Raw genomic sequence first — 21,139 nt, 5'->3', positions numbered from 1 at the left:
TCAGAATGCCTAGAAAAGGTGGGCAGCCACTGGTACTTGGACCTCCACAGGTTTATTTTTCTCCCCTTCATTGTGGATGGAGTTTTTTTGTTTTCCTCTCCTCAGCTGAGAGCTGGCTCGTTTGACCAATTCAGTCGTACCTCATCACTGTTTGGTTGAGTTGCATTCATTGTGCAGCAACAGAAGAAAGGGAAAATTGAAATTTCATGGGTGTGTTGTTAGACTCAAGTCATCAGTTAATCAAACAGTCCAGTGACGATCACTCATAACGCCAGGCGTTCGGGAGGGCCTGTAACCTAACTCTGCACCTGACTCCCTGCTGGGCACAACACGTGTTACTGCACCGCATTCCCTGCTGTAAAATGGGATTAGTTGACAGGCTGCCAGGGACCCCAGCTGTTTTATCTGCCCCCAGGAGGTGTTCCACAGCCCCCTCCCACCCACCTACCACCCAGTAATTCTGGGCCTTCTGGGGCCGGGGCAAAAGAAGCAGCTCTCAAAATGCAGCACTGTTTCCCAATACGTACATGGCCTGATCTGTCCCTAAACCCCAGCAAGTCAGCTACACTCCTCCATCTCTGCCTACTTGATGGTCCCACTCACAAGAGGTCCAAAATCAAAACCCTGTAAATGATGAACGCCCTCTGTCCCTCAGAGCTGCTGAATCCCTCCCAGCATTCAAGAAGGGGCTCAGTGCTTTCAAACAGAACTGCAGACAGCGCTTCTTAACCTCATTTATACAGACAAAACTACATCTTAGAATTTCTTTGCAAGCTGCACGTACATTTCCATTTCTTAAACAGGGGTAGGTGAGATGTTCAATCACCACAGCGTATAGTCTGCTGTTCCTTTTAAAAGCTCCATTCCTTCCAGAAACTTCTGAGAACGTCCGTTGCCTGTTTTAGCAACAGCCGATGCTGCGGCCCCAGCAATTCTCCGGTCCCTTGGGCGGCGACTCCAAAGTGTCGCAATGCGGTGGCGGCGGCGGCGGCTGTAAACATGGCGACGGTGTTGGCACACACACTTTAACCAAAGCTCCACCAATATGATGGTCAGTGTGTCTCAAGCGACCACTCGATGACTCAGCTGAGGTTCCCCGAGGGGCTCCAGTGGTCTCAACCAGGCGACACACTGGGAGAGAAACTCAACCAAAGTTCCAACTGTATTTACTTGATATTCCCAAAGAAAGAAAAAGCCTCCAAGAAAAAGCCTCCAATGATGATGCAAATGAGGAGAGGTCCAGCCAGCAGATCTTGCAGATCCAGGAAGCGCAGGAGTTTATTCTCTTAGCAGGTACTTTTACCCAAAGTGAGAGGAAGTTTTATACTTTTCACACAATTTGACGTTTATTCATCCATCCCATTACAAGTGGGCAGCAGGGGGAGTACTGGTTAGAGCTGTTCCCTAGCAACCAAAGGAATCAGCTTCAAATGCCCCTCCTGCTGTAGTAACTCCAAGGTACTGTACTCACCCTGAATTGATACAGTAAAAATTACCCAGCTGTACACGTGGCTTTTTGTGAAATCTAACACTGCACTGTGGAGAAAAGTACAGAAGAAAATGAAGGAGAAATACTAGCAGCAAATTATTTATTTATTTATTTACCTGACACTTTTCTCCAAAACGACTTACAATAATCATCTAATTACACTGATTTACCCATTTATACAGCTGGGTAATTTTTACTGTATCAGTTCAGGGTTAAGTGCCTTGATCAGCAGCAAGTGGTCTGATTCGAACCTTGATCCTTTGAGTCCGAAGGCTGACTCCCCTAACTGGGGCTCCATAATAATAATAACAACAATAATAACACAATTTCCAACCGTCTCATGGGTTTCACAGTCAGTCCAGAAGCACTGAATAGCTAAGCCAGTTATGCGGGTTATGTCGGTACCTCACTTCATCACAGTCATCATCATCAATTTTACCATGTTTATTGCTAAGGTCGCAGCACATTTACCTCCTTCATGGTTTAAGTTCACCACCATGATTCACTTGAGACTCGTCTCAACTGACCACAGATTCACTTCCCAAACCATTATGCTAAACATGCTGGAGCCAAAATGTGAGTCGCTATTTTTGGGGAACTTTTAGCCAGTCTCTCGTCCTACTGGCCAATGACGGAAGGAAAGATGTGGTAAAGAGAAGTGGAGCGGCACACGCCCAGGAAACGAGAAAAGCGCTCGTCCACTTCCCTGGTGCTGAGATAAGAGGAAACCTTAAAATAGTGACGCTCGGCTTGCCACCATCAGCTCTTTCGTTTCCTCTCCGTCACCCGCGGCAACGCTGGGCCCTCGCTGCAGTCACACACGTCCCTTGCCACAGTGCCGTTGCTGGTGCCAGCTGCCCAAGGACTGCTCCAACCACGTTCTGCCACCGGCCGGCGAACCTCAAACCGGCCAAGGAAAACGGCGGCTCTCCCTGTGCGTAGCTGCCGTTCCACTGTCCTCTCAGCCGCAGCCGTCGTGCGGCCCGTTGAGCCCTGCCAGGGTCGCAGGTATGATCTCGCACCTAGAGGCAGCGCTGCTTCATTCTGAACGTTAAAAACAGTGGAATCTCAGCGTCCATCTCAACTGGGAAAAGGAGTCTCTTCGTAACTCCTTTTGGTCGAAACTCCAGAGTCACTTTTACCACACAGGTACAAGCAATAAAAGATCAATAATGCAGATGACCCTTGAATTATTCCCGAGGTTGGTCATGTGAAAATCTCAGACATAGGTATAATAACTTAAATAAAATACTTTGAAATGTACAAATATTTATTTTATGAAGGCAAAGCTATATTAAAGCAAACTGAAAATGACTGAGTTCCAGAATATTCTCATCATTGAGGATACATAGCTTGGCCTTTAGAGAGACACTGAGACTTTGTGTGTGTGTGTGTGTGTGTGTGTGTGTGTGTGTGTGTGTGCGCAGAATGGAATAAAGTGCCTCATGTTAAAATGGACCTTCCCATTTCAAAGGTACAAGTTTGGGACTTCAAACCGTTTGCTGTACATTCCCCTGATGGTCAGTAACAGAGGAGAAAAAAACAGTCCCAAACTGTGTTTCTAAAATAACACATGGCTCCAGCGGTCGCTCCTTTGGGGGAATTCGGACAGATTCTTTGGGACACAGCCTTCCAAGGCAAACACAGACCGATGTGACGGAGCACGTCTCACACCCCGCTGATTCCCAGAGAGCCGCAGGACAGCATCACCATGGCGACAGCGGGGTGTGTACGGTGCTGCTCCCGGTGACGGGGGAATGTACTTACACTTGTGGGATTTCGCACAGCTGCCTCGTACTGCAGACGTACTCTCTGAGGCATCATGACATCATCCTAGAGAAAGAGCGAAGGACACAGATTACCCAGAATGCTTTGTTACGCAGCAGCAATGGAGGATTAATGACTGACAGAAATATCAGTCACTGAAAGTATCGTGTTTCAGTTTTTCACAACTAAACGAGGCTGTTAGCAGAACTTGGAGGTTGAAACAAAACCGCTGCAGATACCGTCGTCCCCCCGGAGAGCCATTGTCATAAATAACATTGTGCACAACGATGTCCTTTCTGTGGGACAAGAGCAGGAGTACATGAAGCAGGGGTCCAGTCAGTCATCTGAGCGTTTCAGTGATCATCTGGTACAGGACCGTGTGGAGCGGAAGCTGCAGGAGACGCGTCGTCGCGTCGTCGCAGTGATTTATCGAATTTACCTTGAACACTGTTCACTCACTGACATTCATGTAACGCTTTACTCCAATGTGCTTTAGTGTGACATTTACCACAAAGCCACTGATTCACTTATTAATACAGCACCTCAACCAAGGGTAGATTAACTCCAACAGGGTTAGACAGGGTAGATCACCACTCAAGCAGGATCCATGGGTTCCACAGAGGAAGAACAGAGGAATGAGTGCAGACCCTACAACCACCAGGAATGCGGAAGGAGCTGGGATGCAACAGCACCCCCCTGGGAGGGGGTCCTGCTTCCAGGGGGCATAAGGCTGCTAATTAAGAGCGCGGGAGAACAGACTTTACGAACTCGACCACAGGACCACCTATCCGACAGCATACGTCTCCCCGTCCCGCTGTTGCCCGGGAAACCAAACAAACAGTGGATAATGAAAATGTCAGAAAAATAGAGTTGGGGAACAACGCTGATGGACGGGAGGAAGGGAAATGTGGACAGACTGCAGCGCGAACACATCTTCACTGCTGCATGGCATTATTATGGTATTCTGGAGGTATTATTATTTCAAAATCAGTTGGGAAAATATAATAAATTTCCTGTGCGCGCGTGCGTGCACACACTGTTGTCCCCGAGGACATGCCATTTCAAACTACAAGACTTAAACTTTACAAAGAGTTTCATCTCCTACTCTGATGTGGAGACCTGTGTCCAAGGACACTCGGTGTTAGTTACACTGCACTGAGCCCTCACAGTCCTTCACCCATCTTTGCACCATAGTAAAGTACCACTGATGGTACTGTTGGTGGGTGTGAATTCATTTGCACTGTTTTCGCTGATTTCTGAGCACAGGGAGACAGACATACCGCAGTACACAGTTATTGATGCCTTGTTATAATAACTAATGGTGGCTGTTGAAGCAATTGTGCCCATTTTAATGGGATCTGGTGGCATTTCAGCATAAATGGGTGTCCATTTTGGGGCTCAGGAACACAAACATTTTTACCGCTGAAATACTGGTAATTATATTTTCCACCCACCCATCCACACACCCTTTCTCTCCCGAAGCGGTTAAGGGCGACGGTACGACCACAAGGCATCCCAAAGGACGACCTGCCTCCAGCACCCCGATCTCATCCATGGTATGTACGCTTCCGCTCTCGCCGGCCGTCCACGGTACATGACACCCGCTATTGAACCGGCCCGTGCGCATCTGTCTCCTGGAGAAGGACCAGGAATTTCACAAGAGAAGTAAAGGCCAGACTTGCTCAACTTTTCCACGCGAAGCCAAACGAGCTTCCAAGTCCACAGTGTTTTGAGCACATTTGCGCGCACACACCCATATACCGCGGTGCAGGAAGCTCTTGCTGCAGCTGGACGTCGTCGAGGATGATGAGACACAGGAGGGGCAGCAGAAGAAGAGATTTCCAAGAACTTGACGCGTGCACGCACACACACACACACACACACACACACACACACACACACACACACACACACACACACACACACACAAAGTACAGATGAAACACACCGAGTGTGTCGCACGCACACACACACATGCACACACACTCACTCAAGCGCAGGCACTTGTGAAAGACGGAACTTGGGTTTCCCAGAATTCAGGTCCGATCCCCGTAAAAAGTACCGTGGCCTTTCCAGTACCAACTGATCCGAGATGCGCGTGACCAAATCATTTTCACATTGCCAAATGGGATTTGATGAGTGGCACCGTACTCGTACAGTGGCTCAAAGAGCGCTTTGTGTGTGCGGTCATGAGGCTGACAGCCCGGAGCGTGTCTACGGCCAATCGCAGAGTGTTTAAGAACCCTAAACACGGGGAGCCAGACCGTCTCCGTGCCTTGTGCGCCAGGAAGCCACGAGTTCGGTGTAATTAGCCCTTTCGCTGCCCCCCCCTGCAGGCGGACCAGGCAATGCCAACACTGCGTACTGTAGGTGCACAGCTGGGCGGCCATCTGACCGCCTCTGCGGCTTCGTGCGGTGGACATCCAGCCTGGACCACTCTGATTTGAGCCCCAGCTCAGGAGGGGGTGTTGTTTTGGAAAATAAAGCAAACTGTTGCCCAAGAGCAGCAGCCTTCAGCACTCCTGGGGTGGTGCGGGGGCAGGTTCGCGTCCCACCTTAACTTAACAAAAAGGGAAAAGTTCCACACAATTGCAGCACCGTGGTAAACAATCGTACACAGCCAGGTTGATGCTCCATCCTAACTTTAGCTTTCCTCTGGGAGGGGGGGGGGGGGGGGGGGGGATGGGGCACTAAGCCAACTGGCTCCAACTCAGCCATGAGGAACAGGGTAGTCCGGTTCTCTAAGGTTCAGGTGGCCTCATTGGTCATACCCAATGTCCTCTCCTCTCCTGTTGAGGTGGGGCACAGCCAGGCTCCTGACCCGTTTCTGGGGGTGGTGGAGTGTGGCACACAAGGACTCCAGCAAATGGTTGCCGTTCTTCCCTAACATACCTAGTAATAATACATATAGTTGTCATGGCTCCACCTATTTAAAGCCCTGATTCACAGTAGGAGGGGGTTGGCTGACCTAAGAGGACGAGTGACAGAAAACCCAGTTCTGAAGTCTGAGACTCAACCGCATGATTGTCCTTTATTTAGCCTTACCCTCGACCACACTGCGATCCCATACCCGTAGAGTTCAACAAGCCTGAGTCCACGCGCCATCCTGCACCAAGAACAGGGGAAGAACCACAGACGCGGTGGCTTCAACTTGCTGTCCACCTTCTACAGACCGGTCAAGTCTAAATGTTTAACACTTACAACATTTGCGACTGCCCTTGATCTACATAAAGTGTGGGTTTCCTACCGCAAGCTGGTTTATTCTTCATAAGATATCTGTATTGAACCTTTGCTCTTCAGCAGTTCCCACAGATGCAGGACACTTGTGTGTCACTCTGGTTTCACTCCTCTGCCCCGCTCCCCCCACTGAGGTATTGCCCAGCTTACCCAGGTGTACAGATCCCTTTCAGTGACAATTCTGACAAACTGGTGCCCTTCAGATCAGATGAAGCAATGGCCTTGGAGTGAAATCTCAGAGCAGAAGCTTTAGGAAAAGCAAGAGAAGAAGGGTGGAGGGTAATGCAGCTGCACAGAAGCTTCGTGTCATAAACCTCAGCTTGTTAGTGTATGATTTCTCCGGAAGCGGTATCGCCCAATACGAGCTAACAAGCTCCGCATGCCATTCCAAAACCAGAGGAGGTGCAGGACACCGAAAGTGAGCAAACCTCCCACACATGGTCATCGACTGTGGTTTGCAATCATGACTAAGAGCTTCTGAGCTGCTCCACGGCTCTGTCTTCTCTCAAGATGATGGGAACTTGCTCCGTCAGCGCTGATAGGAACCAAACCGATAGCTCCGTAGAATCTGGCCAACGAGCAGCTCATGTTCATCGCCAGTTCGGTGGAATTAGTGAGGGGGGTTTTTTCACCCTGGAACTGACCCCACTGCACAGCTCGAGCGCTCACAAAGCAAATGGGAGCCTTTTTTCACCCTTTTCACTTCTTCCTTACAGTGTGTTTCTTGACCTTCAAAAAAAGGCTTCCAACCAAGCAGATTAATCACTGGTTCAAAGTGATGATTCAGAACACCCATAAATGAGTAAATTTGCGACCAAAACTTTGGGGGAATTTCACAACAACTGCACCAAACTAGGGAACAGTTAACATCACTGGGTCTTGCGTTCATCAACAGGCGATCCAAGTGTTTTTCAAGCGGGCTGCTGACTTGTGAAGGATCACACAAAGGTTTTGAACTGGCTGCTGGAATCCAGGTTTAGATAAGCAGCAGTTACATGCCAAAAAAAGACAATGTGTCACCTGGCCACTCCAGTCGAACACCATGCTGGAGCCAGGAGCTGGTTGCGCAGCTTAGTCCGACTTCTGTTTCTCATTTGTGGAGCCACACGTGAGGAATTGATGAAGACAGATGGAGGTTGGGGTGACAGGGAAAGGCCTCCAGAGCTATAGCTCCCACCATGAGAAGCTGAAAACCTGGTGGCAAACATAACTCTTGATGTAGGCCCAAACCATAATTAACCTCTGAACTTGCTAAAATATCTCATCATTTAAAAACCATGTAAATCATTAAAATCATTTTTCTTTTCCATTCTTTTTTCTGCCAGACTGAAAGGTCAAAAGGGGAAATCCAACTTCACATTACAGCAGCTGCTGAGGTTACGGTTCAAGGTGAGACAGAAGACTCGCAGCTCTGGTGGTAGACTCTGATGTTAAGTTGAGCACGATCTTGGATTTTAGGAGGTGAGGGTTTCACTGTCAATAAAGAAAACATCATCAATGCACAGAAAGCGAAAAAGGGTCAGGATGCAGGAGTGGAGCTTTTAAAAGATATCAAATGGATGGTCATGATTTGTTAATCAGTTTGTGACTGACCTTAAGTCTTAGCTGTTGAGCGGCTTGTGCATCTTACAGTTTTGAACTCATGTACCTTGACCAATGTTCTGGTTTCTGAATTCCTGGATCAAAGGTGCCAGTAATGAAAACGAGGACCAGGCTAAGGAGGTACTGTACCGCTCATGACCAAAAGGTCACTGGGTTTAAGCCCGAAGTGAGAGCCCTGCTGTTGCCAGCGAAACTGCCGTCCCCGGGACTTTCAGTTAATATAGAGCGAAGAGTACAACTGTGCTCTGAGTAAGTCCCTTTGGATCAAACCATCTGCTAAGCAACCAAATAACAGTAATAGAAGCTTATTTGGGTCTCACTGCTCTTTGTGGATAAGATTATCTCCAACAAAGGGCTCTTTCTCATCTGAGTTACCGAGCCTCCCTGGGGAGGCTCCAAAGCTCATAAACAACCACGCTGTCCTCCGCAATGTTTCCATTTCTCCACCAAGCAGCAAAAATAGATATCAGAACAAACCATAATCATTATCACAAGTTCTGGAAGGTCCCTCCAGAAACTGTCATAGCAGAAAGGTCACGCGACTCATCGTCTAGGTGTCCTCTCGCCACTACGTTGGCGAGTAGAGCACGTGCAACTTTTGAGTCCTTTCTGATGAGGTGGACACCTCTGACCATTTACTAGCATTTACAGTGCCAGGTGGAGAATTACAGTGTTTACCACAGCCACACCCTGCCTCGAGGAAATAGCGGCATGAGGATCAGCACAGCCCATGGCGTGCAGCACCAGAAGCCTGCAAGTAATTTGCGTCCTTCTCACCATTTCAGCAAGCCTCCCACGTGTGTTTAGGCCTCCTTGCCAACCTTGGGGAGGTTGCACATTTTAAGAGCGTGATTGTAAGTAAACTCCTTCTCAACAAGGGAGCAACAGCTGGCCTTGGGCACCGAGAGCAGCCCTCTTGTCCGCGAGAAAGCGCAACTCACGATGAGGTTCTCATGCAAGCGGTACGCACGGTCACAGTCAAAGATGAAGGAAATATATTAGAACTTGTGTTGCGACAACACTTGAGCCTGTTCAGAGGACTCTGGGACAAGTGCAGTGCCCCTCAACAGATGAGCAAGAGATGCGGAAACCTGTGTAGATGTTATACGTTAAAATGCCAGAACCGCTGCATAGTTCCCACATGTGGTTCAACGCTCGTGACAGAAACTTGAGGCACCGAGGAAGAGATTCAAAGTCAAAATACTCAATTGAAGATCCACAATTCAATTCTTTAAGACAGATTCTCTGGCTGCTTCGTCATCCCCGACCATTAGATTAGAGAATCATAGGCCAGAGTAACAGGAAACAGAGATCCATGAGCGGAAAGCACGCTACAGCAGCTGGCAAGCAACCGTACCGCACATCTTCTCCCACGCCGACCTCGATGTCAGGTTCAGCGAAAGCCCTCAAACACATTGCGCTGTTCACAGCACGCCATTCGGAGCTATCCGCGACCATCTGCGTTCAATAACGCCCATTCAGAACGCCATTCCCTTTCAATTAGTCCTGACAAGGACCATGGCGTGACTTTCGGCCCCCTGTGCTCCAGCGCAGCTGTGAGCACGACCAGACCCGCTCCCCCAGTCTGTTCTCCTGGATAATGGGCCAGAGAATTATGCATGCATTCTGGAGCAGTGAGCGTGGAGGTTGGGTTACCGACGCCCGAGAAAACTGGAGTAGGACCGAGACCTGCACCGAAACGCAGCCTTTCGGTACTGCGTCCCTCGGCTCATTTGTCAAGCGCCCCTTGATGGCTCATGACAAACACCTCAAATGGGTAGGGAGCCACCTGGCCGAGGCAGTCCAAGGTCAGCCCTCAGGTGGGTGCGCGCCTCCAATCCAGCATCTCATTCACTGATCCTTAGCCAACTGCCACCAGTCTTCCGTAATAATCTATAATTCATTTTGCACATTCCAAAAAACAGCACAACCAAAGGGTCAATGACGGGTCCCAAGGAGAGCCCCCCTTCGGAGGAGGTGACCCGTACCAAGAGCAAACTTAGTGCGACACCTCGGTTCACCGGTGCTTCCCCCTCAGCTATTGTGTCAGGTACCAAGCTGAGGGTAAAAATATTATTTTTAAGTGACAACTGAACAGAACTGGGTCACAGCAACAGAGAGAGAGTCAGCACACCAGTACAAGGACAAAAGGTCAGTGTTTATTGGGGTGGTCCAGAAGAACTGTCTAACATGCGGGTGTCCAACGGTTCAGAAGTTGACCGTCTGAGAGGAACAAGTTAGTCACTTGAATCTACCACATATTTACGGAGGGAACTTCCTACACAGACAAGCGCAGTAAGAGACAAATGTTCAAGGAAAATGAGCACATGCTCTGTAGGTCAGTTTATTTCTCACTGGTCTTTGACAGGTTTACCAAAAAAGTAGCCAGTTCTCCAAGATGAACACCTGGCCATGCAAACACAAGGCCTCAGACAAACACGGACAGAGAAGGAAAAGAGTTTGCTCACCGCGTCCTGGAAGCACAGGTACCGTCCACTGCTCTGAGCCACGGCCCGGTTCTTGGAGTAGCCCACTGGCATGGAAGACAGAAGACACTTCTCACACACAGAGCCTTATAAAACACGTGAACTCAAGGACAGCAGGCTGTGTACTGTTACAACTGCTGCCTTTGCACTTGGAGGTCGCAGGTTCCAATCCCATCTCCTGCTCAAGAACCCTTGATCAAGCCACTTTCCCTGAACTGCTACAGTACAAAGGAGCCAGCTGTACAAAGGGGCAAATAACTGTAGGTAAGTAGCATATTAATTCAGCTAAATAAGTAAATGTGAACGTGTTCTCCATCACATTAAGACATATGCAGATTAATCAAGCGTGAACACATCACTTGAAAATTAATAAATTAGCCAGAAATTACACAGGGTGCTGGGCTGAACATGGACTGGGCTGAATCACTGTGGTCTCATCGAAAACAACCAAGACATCCACTCTAGACTGCAAGATGTGATGGGATGAGGACCAGGAGTCAATACAGCTAAATTTTTCATGTCTGTTTTTATTAATGGAATCCCATTCCAACCTACGTGCGCCAGATCAAGGTGGACAATTTAGCCCCAACTGCGGGGGGAACAGTGCCGAGTACAGAGCCGAGAGGTACACCTTTGGGCTTCTGATAAGACTTGGGGGACTTTTTGACTGAAGCATTGTCTCCAAGAAGTTCCACATTCTGCTGAGGTACGCTGGAATCTAGAGGTGTCAGCACCCCAAGTATGAACAAAAAGCTTTCATCTTTAGTTTTTTTTAAAAAAGCAGTGCTCCTCCATAATCCGTATGTGAAGCACGATTGCCATGGCCACCGTTTAATCTCCCCCAGGGTTCCCATAATGAAGCATGCTCTGGAGAGACCAAGCAAATCTGCTCTAATATTTCACTGAAACAGTCAATGAATGAGGGCCATTTTTTTAAATGTATTCCAAAGGGCTCCATTGTGAGCGTAGCCTATTGCCATGGCGACCAAGAACAAATTGCAAGCTCCATGGACTTAAGGTCATTTTCGTTCCGTCTCCCTGCGAGTACTGTAGCAAGCTCCCCACGTTGGCCCTTCCACCACCTCAGCTTGACGAAGCTCCTGTTCTCTTTTAAAGGACGCCAGCGAAAAACATACAGCAACAGGACGATTAATTAAAATGGCATTACAGAAGGGGGAGAGGGATGGGACACGACACAAACTGTGAACAAAACGCTGCACCCAGGATGATAAACGATGGAAAAGAAAAACACGAATGAATGAGCCTTCACTCGGACTCCGTGTAGCGTGGGGGGTGATTTTGTCCCGGCACCAGGCTGGACCTTGGCGGGGGGGGGGGCTGTTAAACAGACCAGGGATTGTTCAGATCACTGGGGGATACAGAGGATAAACTCTGACTCTGCAGAAGTGTGTTTGCTGAGAGGGAAAGTCCTCCAGTTCCCATTACTCAGTCATCTTACAGTATGGGAACACACATTCCAAGCACAGTAACCCACTGCTGGGTCCTAGAACACCATCGAGGACACAGAAAAATACACACAGGTTCCTCATCTTACAGTCAAATTATGAGTGTTCAAAGATACAAACATTTCCCAGTTCACTATTTTATTTTAACTGCATTTCCTTCTCTACCTATTTCCTAACTTCACTTTATAGTAAAGATGACTTGCATTTACCCTCCAAGCCAACAGATGGTGCGAAAAAACAGATCCGTGGAACCGCCTCCATTCAACTCAGCACTACTGTGTTTACAGCTTCAGTCGCGTTCCTGAGTGTCTCTGATCGATAACGAGATGAAGTACGTCAAACGGGGTTATGGAATAAATCAGTCAGCAATCGGCATACAGTAGGGCTTTGTGGAAACTTTTATTTTCAGACATATTAAAGTACTTTCCATTTTAATGTAGCTCAAATAAAGATATTAAAATAAAAAGCCGTGCAAAGAATCTTTTTTTTATTTATTACTGTAAAAATCTTGGATATAGCAGTATTTGAGAAATTATTAAATCTGGGGATATCTGTATTATTAACCTATATTTTTTGTTACTTTGAGTTACAAACAAAACAAGTTATGAACACACCACCGGTCGGTTGTGCGTTCTGCAGCTGAGAGTCCGTGTAAAAGAAACGATGTGGAAATCCCAGGTGGAGCTGCTCTGGGTGTGGGCCTGCAGTTCCTCAATTGTCCAAAGAGGACACACACTGCATGCATTTGTGTTCACGGAATTCAGGGTAAAACACAGTTATCAGTGACATTTCCCACACGGAGGTGAGTCACTGCTGGGCAGTAAGGAAACTGGGCAACATGGGTGCCCCACCACCTCTAGGAGGAGTTTCTCCAGAGCACGGCAGCACAACCCGGGGTTAGGAACCCAGCCCCGACCCGGCGCCCACTTTAATTCCAGTACATTATTATATTATACCGTACAGTTTAACTCTATTAGGGGCCAGGAGAGGGACTGGCCTATTTGTATTTTATTCATTTATTTATTTATTTTTTAAAGGCCACGAGGTGAGAACCCCATGGCCGACACTTTTCCACGAAACAGACTCCCCACAGAGCAGAGCTCTGCCCCCTTGTGCAGCTGGAAGGAGGAACAGAAGGAACTTTTTAAGTTGCTGCATCACACATCACAATTTCCAGAGAACGTACAGAAACCCTGACGTGAGATGGGTTCGAAACCGACGCCAGCACCAAAAACAGATGTGGGCGAGCAGAGAAGCAGCGCTTTCCCTCGCTCTTCCTGCACGCCACCTCAGCCAGGCGTAGGATGTCCCTGGGGGGAAGGGGGGGGTCTCACGATGCTTTATGCCCCCCCTTGGCAAAGCAAGTCTAAAAATCTCGAAATGACTGTCCCGTCGCACCGAGTCAGGGGTCACGCCCTTTCAAACGATGCGGAGCGACACGCACCAAACACACACGCTCGCGCACAACGTTCTCAACGCCTGGCAGTTTGCAGAGGGTCGAGGGTTTCGAACACACTGACCTCCTCCGGGCTGGGCGGAGTCGTGACCCGAGATCACTGTGGAGATGCCTCGTCTCTCCAGCTGCGTGGACCACCGGGAGATGACCGCCCGCGAGTCATCCTGGGGGGTGCGCACACACACAAACACACACACGCACACTTATTCATACAAGGCAGAGAAAGAGCTTTTCCCCGAAGACGTTTAACACCCCTAAAAAGTACACCACCTACACACACTCTTACCCTAAAAGGTAGCAGTGGTTAGAAAACCAAAGGACCTCGGTTCAAATCCCACCTGATGCTGTAGAACCCTTGAATTGCTCCACTGAAGTTACACCAGTGTATAAATAGGGTAAATCACCACTAGCTGCTTTGGAGAAAAGCATCAACTAAACAAATAAATATAAATGAAACGTAATTAAAATACACACTGGTAAAGCAGTGTACAGGCTAAATTAATGTATTTGTTAAAGTGTCACCAGCTACACCTCTGTTCTCATACATCCTACAAATGAGCCTGTATACATACATCCACACACACACACACACACACACCACTGCAGGGCACTGCTCTGTTTGTATGGTGTTTATTTATTGTATATCCTTCAAAAGAACGTGGTACAGTATGGTGACCCAGCCACTTTGCTGCAGTTCTCTGTCTTCAGTGTGTGTGACTAGTGTCCAACACATCTTTCCTTATAAGTGCAAACGTCTGGGTTTCAACACGCGCACCCACACACACACAGCCTCAGGGCCTCCAGTGTGTATCAGTCCCTCAGCTGTCCCTGCTGTCTGTCCAGGGTTTGCAGGGGGGTCACTACCCCAGCAGCCCAGGACTTCCAGCCCCCCTCGTCTCGACGAGCCACCATCTGACACTTCCCACCTGGGGGAGCTATGACAGGAACTGGGGTAATGTCCCATCTAGGGACCAGAGCCCATCGCTGTGTGTCGAACCCTAACCCCCCCGCCGCCCCCTTACTGTGTAATTACCACTGCTGGGTCGGGGTCAAGCAGCAGGAGTGCAGCCTTGTTACTCAACAGGCTGTCATTACGGGTGCGGGGGTTGTGGCTCTGCCGCATGCCTCCAAACATCATTAGCGGTGTGTATGTGTCAGGGAGCCCGCCGGGGGGCACCGGTGGGGGTGGGGGTCTCTACCGCATGCTTTCTGCGTCGTCACGCTTGGGCAAAAATGAAAACAGTCCACTTTCTCAGAGCCAGTGTGTAATGCAGGGCCACCATCAGTGTTGCTGTTAGCACTGGCGGAGCACCAAAGCCACACCTCGGTAAAATCCCGGTACTCCCCCAGCGTGTCCTCTTTAGCCCATTCAGACATGGGTAAGATGGCCCGGAGGCAGCAGTGCATCATGGTCCATCTGGGTTCCCTGCATCGCTTACTTTTAAAGGCACCCGCTGACAACCTCCTCACATGCTATTCCCAATGACTTCTTTTATTCATAAAGCCACTTCCCGTTTGTCACCATCATTATTATTATTTATTCATTAAAATTAATGTCTGACACTTTCCTCCATGGCAAAGGTTTCTATATTGTATAGGTTTGCCTACTAAGCTGCTTATACTGATTTACCCATTGATACAGCTGGGTGGTTTTTACTGTATCAACTGAGGGTAAGTACTGTGATGAAGGGTCCTACAGCAGGAGGCGGGATTCGAACCCAGGACCTCCAAGCGCAAGGCTATAGATCTAATCGCTATGGTGTGGATGTTTCTCTGGTCACTGAGTGTATAATTCCCAGAGACCATCGAGTTCTCCCTCCTGTGCTGGGCTGAGCTGGTAACCTGGAGTGCCCCCAACGGGCAAGACCCCTCCTCACCTCCCCCACCCCCCAACGGAGTGCCGCACCTTGCTGGCGTCGTCGAACACGGAGAGCTCCATTGTACCCTGGAAGTCCTGATGCAGCACGGCCTGCAGACACTCATCCAGCCAGTGGGAGGCGTTGTACACAGGCAGGATGATGGACTGGCACAGGGTGGGGGGGGGAGAGAGTTACATACAGATACAGCAGTCGCACCTTCATATCCTGGCGGTCCTGCACTTACATCACGCGTGACTTATGAACGCCCGGACTTACAGCAGCTCACCTGCTAACCTTACCACGTTACTTCTGAGTCCTGCTGGTGACGCGCTCTCTCAGCACTCCCACAATGCACAGCGTCTCACCACTCACATCACGCTCACCGTCTGGGTGCCTAGTAGCACAGCGTTTGCTTTTTTATCTGCAACCCCCTTCCACTTACCGTTCGTTTAGAAAGGAGAGCGAGTAAAATGGTGAGTGTTGTGCTGCTGCTTCTCGGCCTTTTGACTAAGATCAAAGTGTAGGTGTGCAGCTGCTCAGATGTAGATTTAAGTGGAATTCATGGTGCAGCATGAAAATATGACAAAGTATTTACACTACTACTGTACTCCATATCATTATTATTTTCACATGAATAGCATGTGAAATTCTCAACTAAATACAGCCAAGGCCATTACATGAAACCAATTGGTAAATGTTTCTAAATCCTTGCGCTTCTTGTACCACAGTATCGGGGGATTTCCCACCTGCAGCAATTCGACACACGGGTGCGTCGTCAGAACGAAGCGGCGTCTCGAATCGAGGACGACGTGTACACCAATATTTACCACATTCATTCGATTACTATACTTCTCACTTTTCCGTTCACCTTTTCCCTTAGAAGCCAGAGGAGTGTTAAAAAAAAAAAAAAAAAACACAAAAAAAGTGCTTTAGTTACAAGGCAATGGTAGTAACCACTGCGCCACCTGCTGTCCCCAGTACACACACACACACACACATTTTCTGAACCGCCTGTCCCATACAGGGTCGTGGGGAATCGGAGCCTACCCAGCAACATAGGGCGTAAGGCCGGGGGGGGGGGGGGGGGACACACCCAGGACAGGACGCCAGTCCATCGCAAGGCACCCCAAGCGGGACTCGAACCCCAGACCCACCGGAGAGCAGGACACGGTCCAACCCACCGCGCCCCCTGTCCCCAGTAAATAAAATTAAACAATTTCTTGAAGAAACGTCCACTGTCTCACACACACTTGCCCCCAGCACACCATGGACAAGCTACTTACAGCGATTCACCCATGTACATCGCTCTAAGTCCTATGCTCCTTGAGCAAAGGTCCTACAGCAGGAGGTGGGATTCGAACCTGGGACCTTCCACGTATGAGCCAATAGCTTTTAACGCTATGCCCCCTGCTGACTTATTTTTTATCGCTTTCTATTGTCAGTTCCGATCCTGATCTACGGTCCCGGCAAGTCCCGTCTTCCAGGACAGGCGTCTGTCACCCGAGGGCCGTTCGTGAGCCTGCAGCACGGCGAAGCCTGAGGACACGTCCGATGCGGACAGTTTCTCCTGTCCCAGGAGACACATCGCTGCGTTCGCCGACCACCATCGTCCTCGCGCTAAGTTCCGGGACCCACCACGTCCAGCGAGCGGCCGGGCCGACAGGGCTCTTCCTCGTGCTGGGCGGGGGGGGAGGCGCTGGAGAGCATGTCCACTGAGTCCTGGGGACGGCCGCCTGCGTCCACCTGAGCGCACACACACGGAAAATGCACAATACAGTCTCTCTCTGTCTCTCTTTCTGTGTGTCTCTCTCTCTCTCTCTCTCTCTCTCTCTCTCACACACACACACACACACACACACACACACACACAAACACATTCATCCAACAAACTCAGTTCATCTCTTCACTCTTCGCTGTAACGGCTCATAAAACAGTTTCACAAAACACGAGTTTCACGAGTTCGCACATACGAGCCCGTGGAATCATGTGTGTGTCTGACAGTCTTCTTGTTGTGGCTCATCTGTCATGACATCATCATCATCATCATGTTTAGCCGCACAGCTAACTTACCATCTAACACTTTACAACACTTGTTGTTAAAGAGCTCTCTGGGAACCACTGCACACAGTCAGCTCGGAGGCTGTTACTGCAACTTAAAACCTACGACTGCTTCCATGGGCTCCGCTTGTGGTAATTTTTACCCCATGTACAGTACAGGCTCTGTCAGCGCTACCATGCGCTACCTGAACACACAGGGAGCTCCACTTCCGCTTCTGTGTCCGGCACTCCTATTGGTTACCGTGAAACACAGTCCCGTTTTCCATTGGTCAGGACAGATGTCAGTCAGGCCGCAGTGACGTCACTCCTCAAGTCCGCTTTCAGCACTCGTTTGAAGTTTATGAAGAAAATTGAACGTAAAAGATTAGTCGATACTTTTGAGTGTGTTCTCCCTAAAGACTATTTCAAAAGTTGAGGTGTTTCAAATATATTTAATAATTTCAACGTTTTTAAATCACTTAATATTCCATGTCAGTTGTTTACCTACAGTGAAGTGAAACGTCTGATTTTGAGCACCTGATGAACTTCGAATCGAAGTGTTTAATCTATGTGACGAGGTCGTCAAGTAAAATAAGTCGTCAAACGGTGTTCTGCCACAATATATATCGTGATAATATATAAAGAAAAGCATCTCCTAAAGGAATGAGTGTAAAGGAATGTAAGTGCGCTGCGTTAATCTGCAAAAATAAAGAACACGACGGTCAGGTTCTATGAATTTCTCACGAAGCTTCGTTTGTCCAAAAAATGTATTTCATTATCTTGAAGGAATTTTCACGCCTAGCAGTTTCTTCAGTTTCACAGCTGGGTGTTTCTTCATTTCTGTTCTTAGCAAAGCGCTTCAGCAATTTTAATGAAAGGCAGAAGCGCTGAGCCTGTCTCACCACAGTAAACCTGTACCTTTGTCACATCTCCAGTGAATTACACCACCACGGCTGTCCAAAAATATGCGAGGTACACAGAGAGGAAGGTCAGGCCTCGTACCAACCTTCAGCCACATTTCTGTCAGCAGCCGGTTTGCGGCGTTTCCTCTATGTGAGGACAGATGTACTGAATGCGAAATGACGGGACGCCCGTTGACGGAAAGTTTGAGCTGTAACCAAATGCCAGAGGAGAAACGGTGTAAATCTCCATGTGCAAACCCTACGAGGCCTGTGAATGTGTGCAGCCAGGGGATTGTTAGCGGCCTCCGTTCATCAGAGCTGCCCGAAGGGTTTAGAAGGTGATTCAGGGAGTGAGGTTTCTCCAAGTTTCTTCTTTTCTTTTCTTTTCTTTCCTTTCCTTTCCCTCCCACGTGTAGCACTGTTCAAACCTAGGCTGCGCTCTGCAGGATTCAGCCTTCGCCCATCCGGGCCACTGCTCTGCGCAGGCAGTCCAACGGAGCTCAAGGAGCTTTGCTAAGGGCCTCGCGTCCCTGTGAGCAAAAACAGGTCACCATTCCTGGGATCTGACTGGTGTCCCCCCCCCCCGGTACGGCTCCAAAATACAAGACACATCTGACAGAAACGGAACACCAGCTGGAACACCACGGTGCAGATCTGTACCCAAGGCCATGTGTCCATCATGGGAATGTTGTTTGAATCACATGAACAGTCAGCTTAGAAATATTAAGAACCCGGCCTTATAGTAATGGCAAAGTAACATCTCGCCTCAGCGGCGCTGTGGACAGGGCTGTGAAGGAAGGGCCCGGGACGCTGGGCTCTGGGAACACACCGAACAAAACGTGGGGACACATCGGCCAAAGTTACACGGCACAAAATACAGCGAGGGGGTCAGCAGAAACGCCACAATTCCCCCGATTCTTATTAGAATAAAACACACGAGTGAAGTCATGACTACTGTGGAAAACTGAAACCGTCTCTGTGGAAAATTTCTCTGCGGTGAAGTCTGTCTGCGCCTGGCAAATAAACCATGTAGCATCTGTATCTTCATATTCCCCGTACTCTTCATTTGTTCCGTGTTTGGCCTCGAACGACACCTTGTTTATGTCTGTTCCAGAACACTTTAACCTTGTTTGTCTGTTGCTCTTTACCCCTTTGTCCCAGCACTTGGCTCATGTTTGGGTTAGAGCAGTACCTTATCGCAGCGTTTTTCCTAATTGTGTACCGCGTTTACGACGGAACTAGACAGATACACGCCGTGCTTTGTCTTACACCTCTTCATTTCTTCCTGTTTTAAACCTGATTGGTGAATAAGTTTCTTTTAAGATTGAACATTAAGATTTTCTACATTTATTTCATTACTATATGCATCACTGTATTGTTTGCATTTTTTCAAACCCCACAGTATTTAATATTTGTAACAAAATACTGTTTTTCTAGCCTTTCTTCATATGTAACACTCTCATGGATTCATGCAGCATCAATAACTTCTTGCTCAATGAAGAGTGGCCACAGTCGAGTCTATCCAAGAAAGACAGAGTATTTTAACATACATATTATATATAGAAATTAAGGCACTTACCCCTACCTGACACTGTAAAAATTACCTTGTTGTATAAATGGATAAATCAGTTAGTTACTTTGAAGAAAAGCATGAGCTACTGTATATTAAATAAAAATAGTCATATTACTGAGTCTGCTATTTCGGTTCTAATATTAGATTTTCCATAACTGGTAGCTGAGACTGAATGACACTGGCTCAGTGTTAGCAAACAGGAAGTATACACTGTAGCTGTGTGCAGTGTAGCGAAGATGCTTGAAGGAGTGTTTGTCTTTGTCCGTGGCCTATGTTAAAAGAGAGGAGTCCGAGCACCACCATTCAAATCCTGCTTGGGTTCTATCAGTTCTTGTTAATACACCACATTTACATTTATTTATTTAGCAGATGCTTTTCTCCGAAAGCGACTTCCAGTGAACTCTATGTAGTGTTACCAGCCCACACACCTTTTTCACCAAGGTGACTTACACTGCTAGATACACAGCTAACACTGGGTCACTCATCCATACAGCAGTGGAACACACTCTCTCTGTCACTCACACACTATGGGTGAAGCTGTACAGCATGTCTTTGGACTGTGGGCGAAAACCAGAGCACCCAGAGGAAACCCACACGACACAGGGAGAACATGCAAACTCCATATAGACTAAGCGGGGATCAAATCCATGTCCTATCACACCACCCAGGCTCTGTGAGACAGCAGCGCTTCTCGTTGTGCCACCATGCCGCCACAGGGCTACATTTAACCAGAAAATAGCCAGATTGACAAGAACAATCAGAGACACCCAGTGTGTATCTCTGTCCCAAAATGTCTGATACAAGCCGCACAGAATACAAAACTTGTTTAAGGAAGACAACCGTTTTATGGGCAAAAATGCTGTTGTAGCGAATAATAAGCCTGTTGTGTGAAAAAGGTATATTTTCACACGCCGTTGTAACAGTATGTCATTGCACAGGGCAGCCTTGTATGGAGTGAGTGTGTTTTGCCGCAGGAGCACCGAAGGGTCAACAGAGAGCGGAGATACCCTCTTCACATGCGAAAACGGCGCAGAGAAGGCTGTGATAGGCGTAGAGATGTGTGTTTGGGTGATCCCCTTTGCCGTGGCCTGCGTTTTCGACTCGTCCTCTCCTGGCTGTGTGGTCCAAGCCTGCAGCTCAGAGTGTGGTTCCTGACATCAAAGGCAGCAGCTGCCCAGATGTGGCCATTGATTCATCCTTGATCTCGATGGCGTGTGCGGCCGGTGTTGACCGAGCTCCTTCTGCGGGTCTCTGAAGCTGGGCAG

The 21,139-nt window shown here is 48.5% G+C and overlaps 2 protein-coding genes across 10 annotated transcripts in view; both read right to left on the bottom strand.

Moving 5' to 3' along the window:
- b3gntl1 (UDP-GlcNAc:betaGal beta-1,3-N-acetylglucosaminyltransferase-like 1) overlaps positions 1 to 17,620 on the bottom strand; it is a 43,433-nt gene extending 25,813 nt beyond the window's left edge. For 4 of the 9 annotated variants that reach the window (XR_001965951.1, XM_018747972.2, XM_018747973.2 and 1 more), the window contains exons 1-6: positions 17,433 to 17,620; positions 16,998 to 17,105; positions 15,410 to 15,526; positions 13,568 to 13,667; positions 10,564 to 10,628; positions 3,257 to 3,322 (exon numbers count right to left, since the gene is read on the bottom strand). Coding sequence is in view for 8 of the 9 variants with exons in the window: in XM_018747972.2 (XP_018603488.2) it covers positions 3,257 to 3,322; positions 10,564 to 10,628; positions 13,568 to 13,667; positions 15,410 to 15,526; positions 16,998 to 17,105; positions 17,433 to 17,435 (459 nt within the window). In the remaining variant the exon portion in view is untranslated. Of the gene's footprint in view, positions 1 to 3,256; positions 3,323 to 10,563; positions 10,629 to 13,567; positions 13,668 to 15,409; positions 16,254 to 16,645; positions 16,671 to 16,862; positions 17,106 to 17,432 lie in introns of those variants that run through there. The other 5 variants (XM_018747980.2, XM_018747978.2, XM_018747981.2 and 2 more) reach the window with 5 other exon arrangements.
- LOC114909086 (zinc finger protein 11-like) overlaps positions 1 to 21,139 on the bottom strand; it is a 334,553-nt gene that overhangs the window by 220,827 nt on the left and 92,587 nt on the right. The window lies entirely within an intron of this gene.

This window comes from Scleropages formosus, chromosome 1 (assembly GCF_900964775.1).
Source record: "Scleropages formosus chromosome 1, fSclFor1.1, whole genome shotgun sequence".
Classification (NCBI taxonomy): domain Eukaryota; kingdom Metazoa; phylum Chordata; class Actinopteri; order Osteoglossiformes; family Osteoglossidae; genus Scleropages; species Scleropages formosus.
This window is presented reverse-complemented; position numbering and strand designations above follow the sequence as displayed.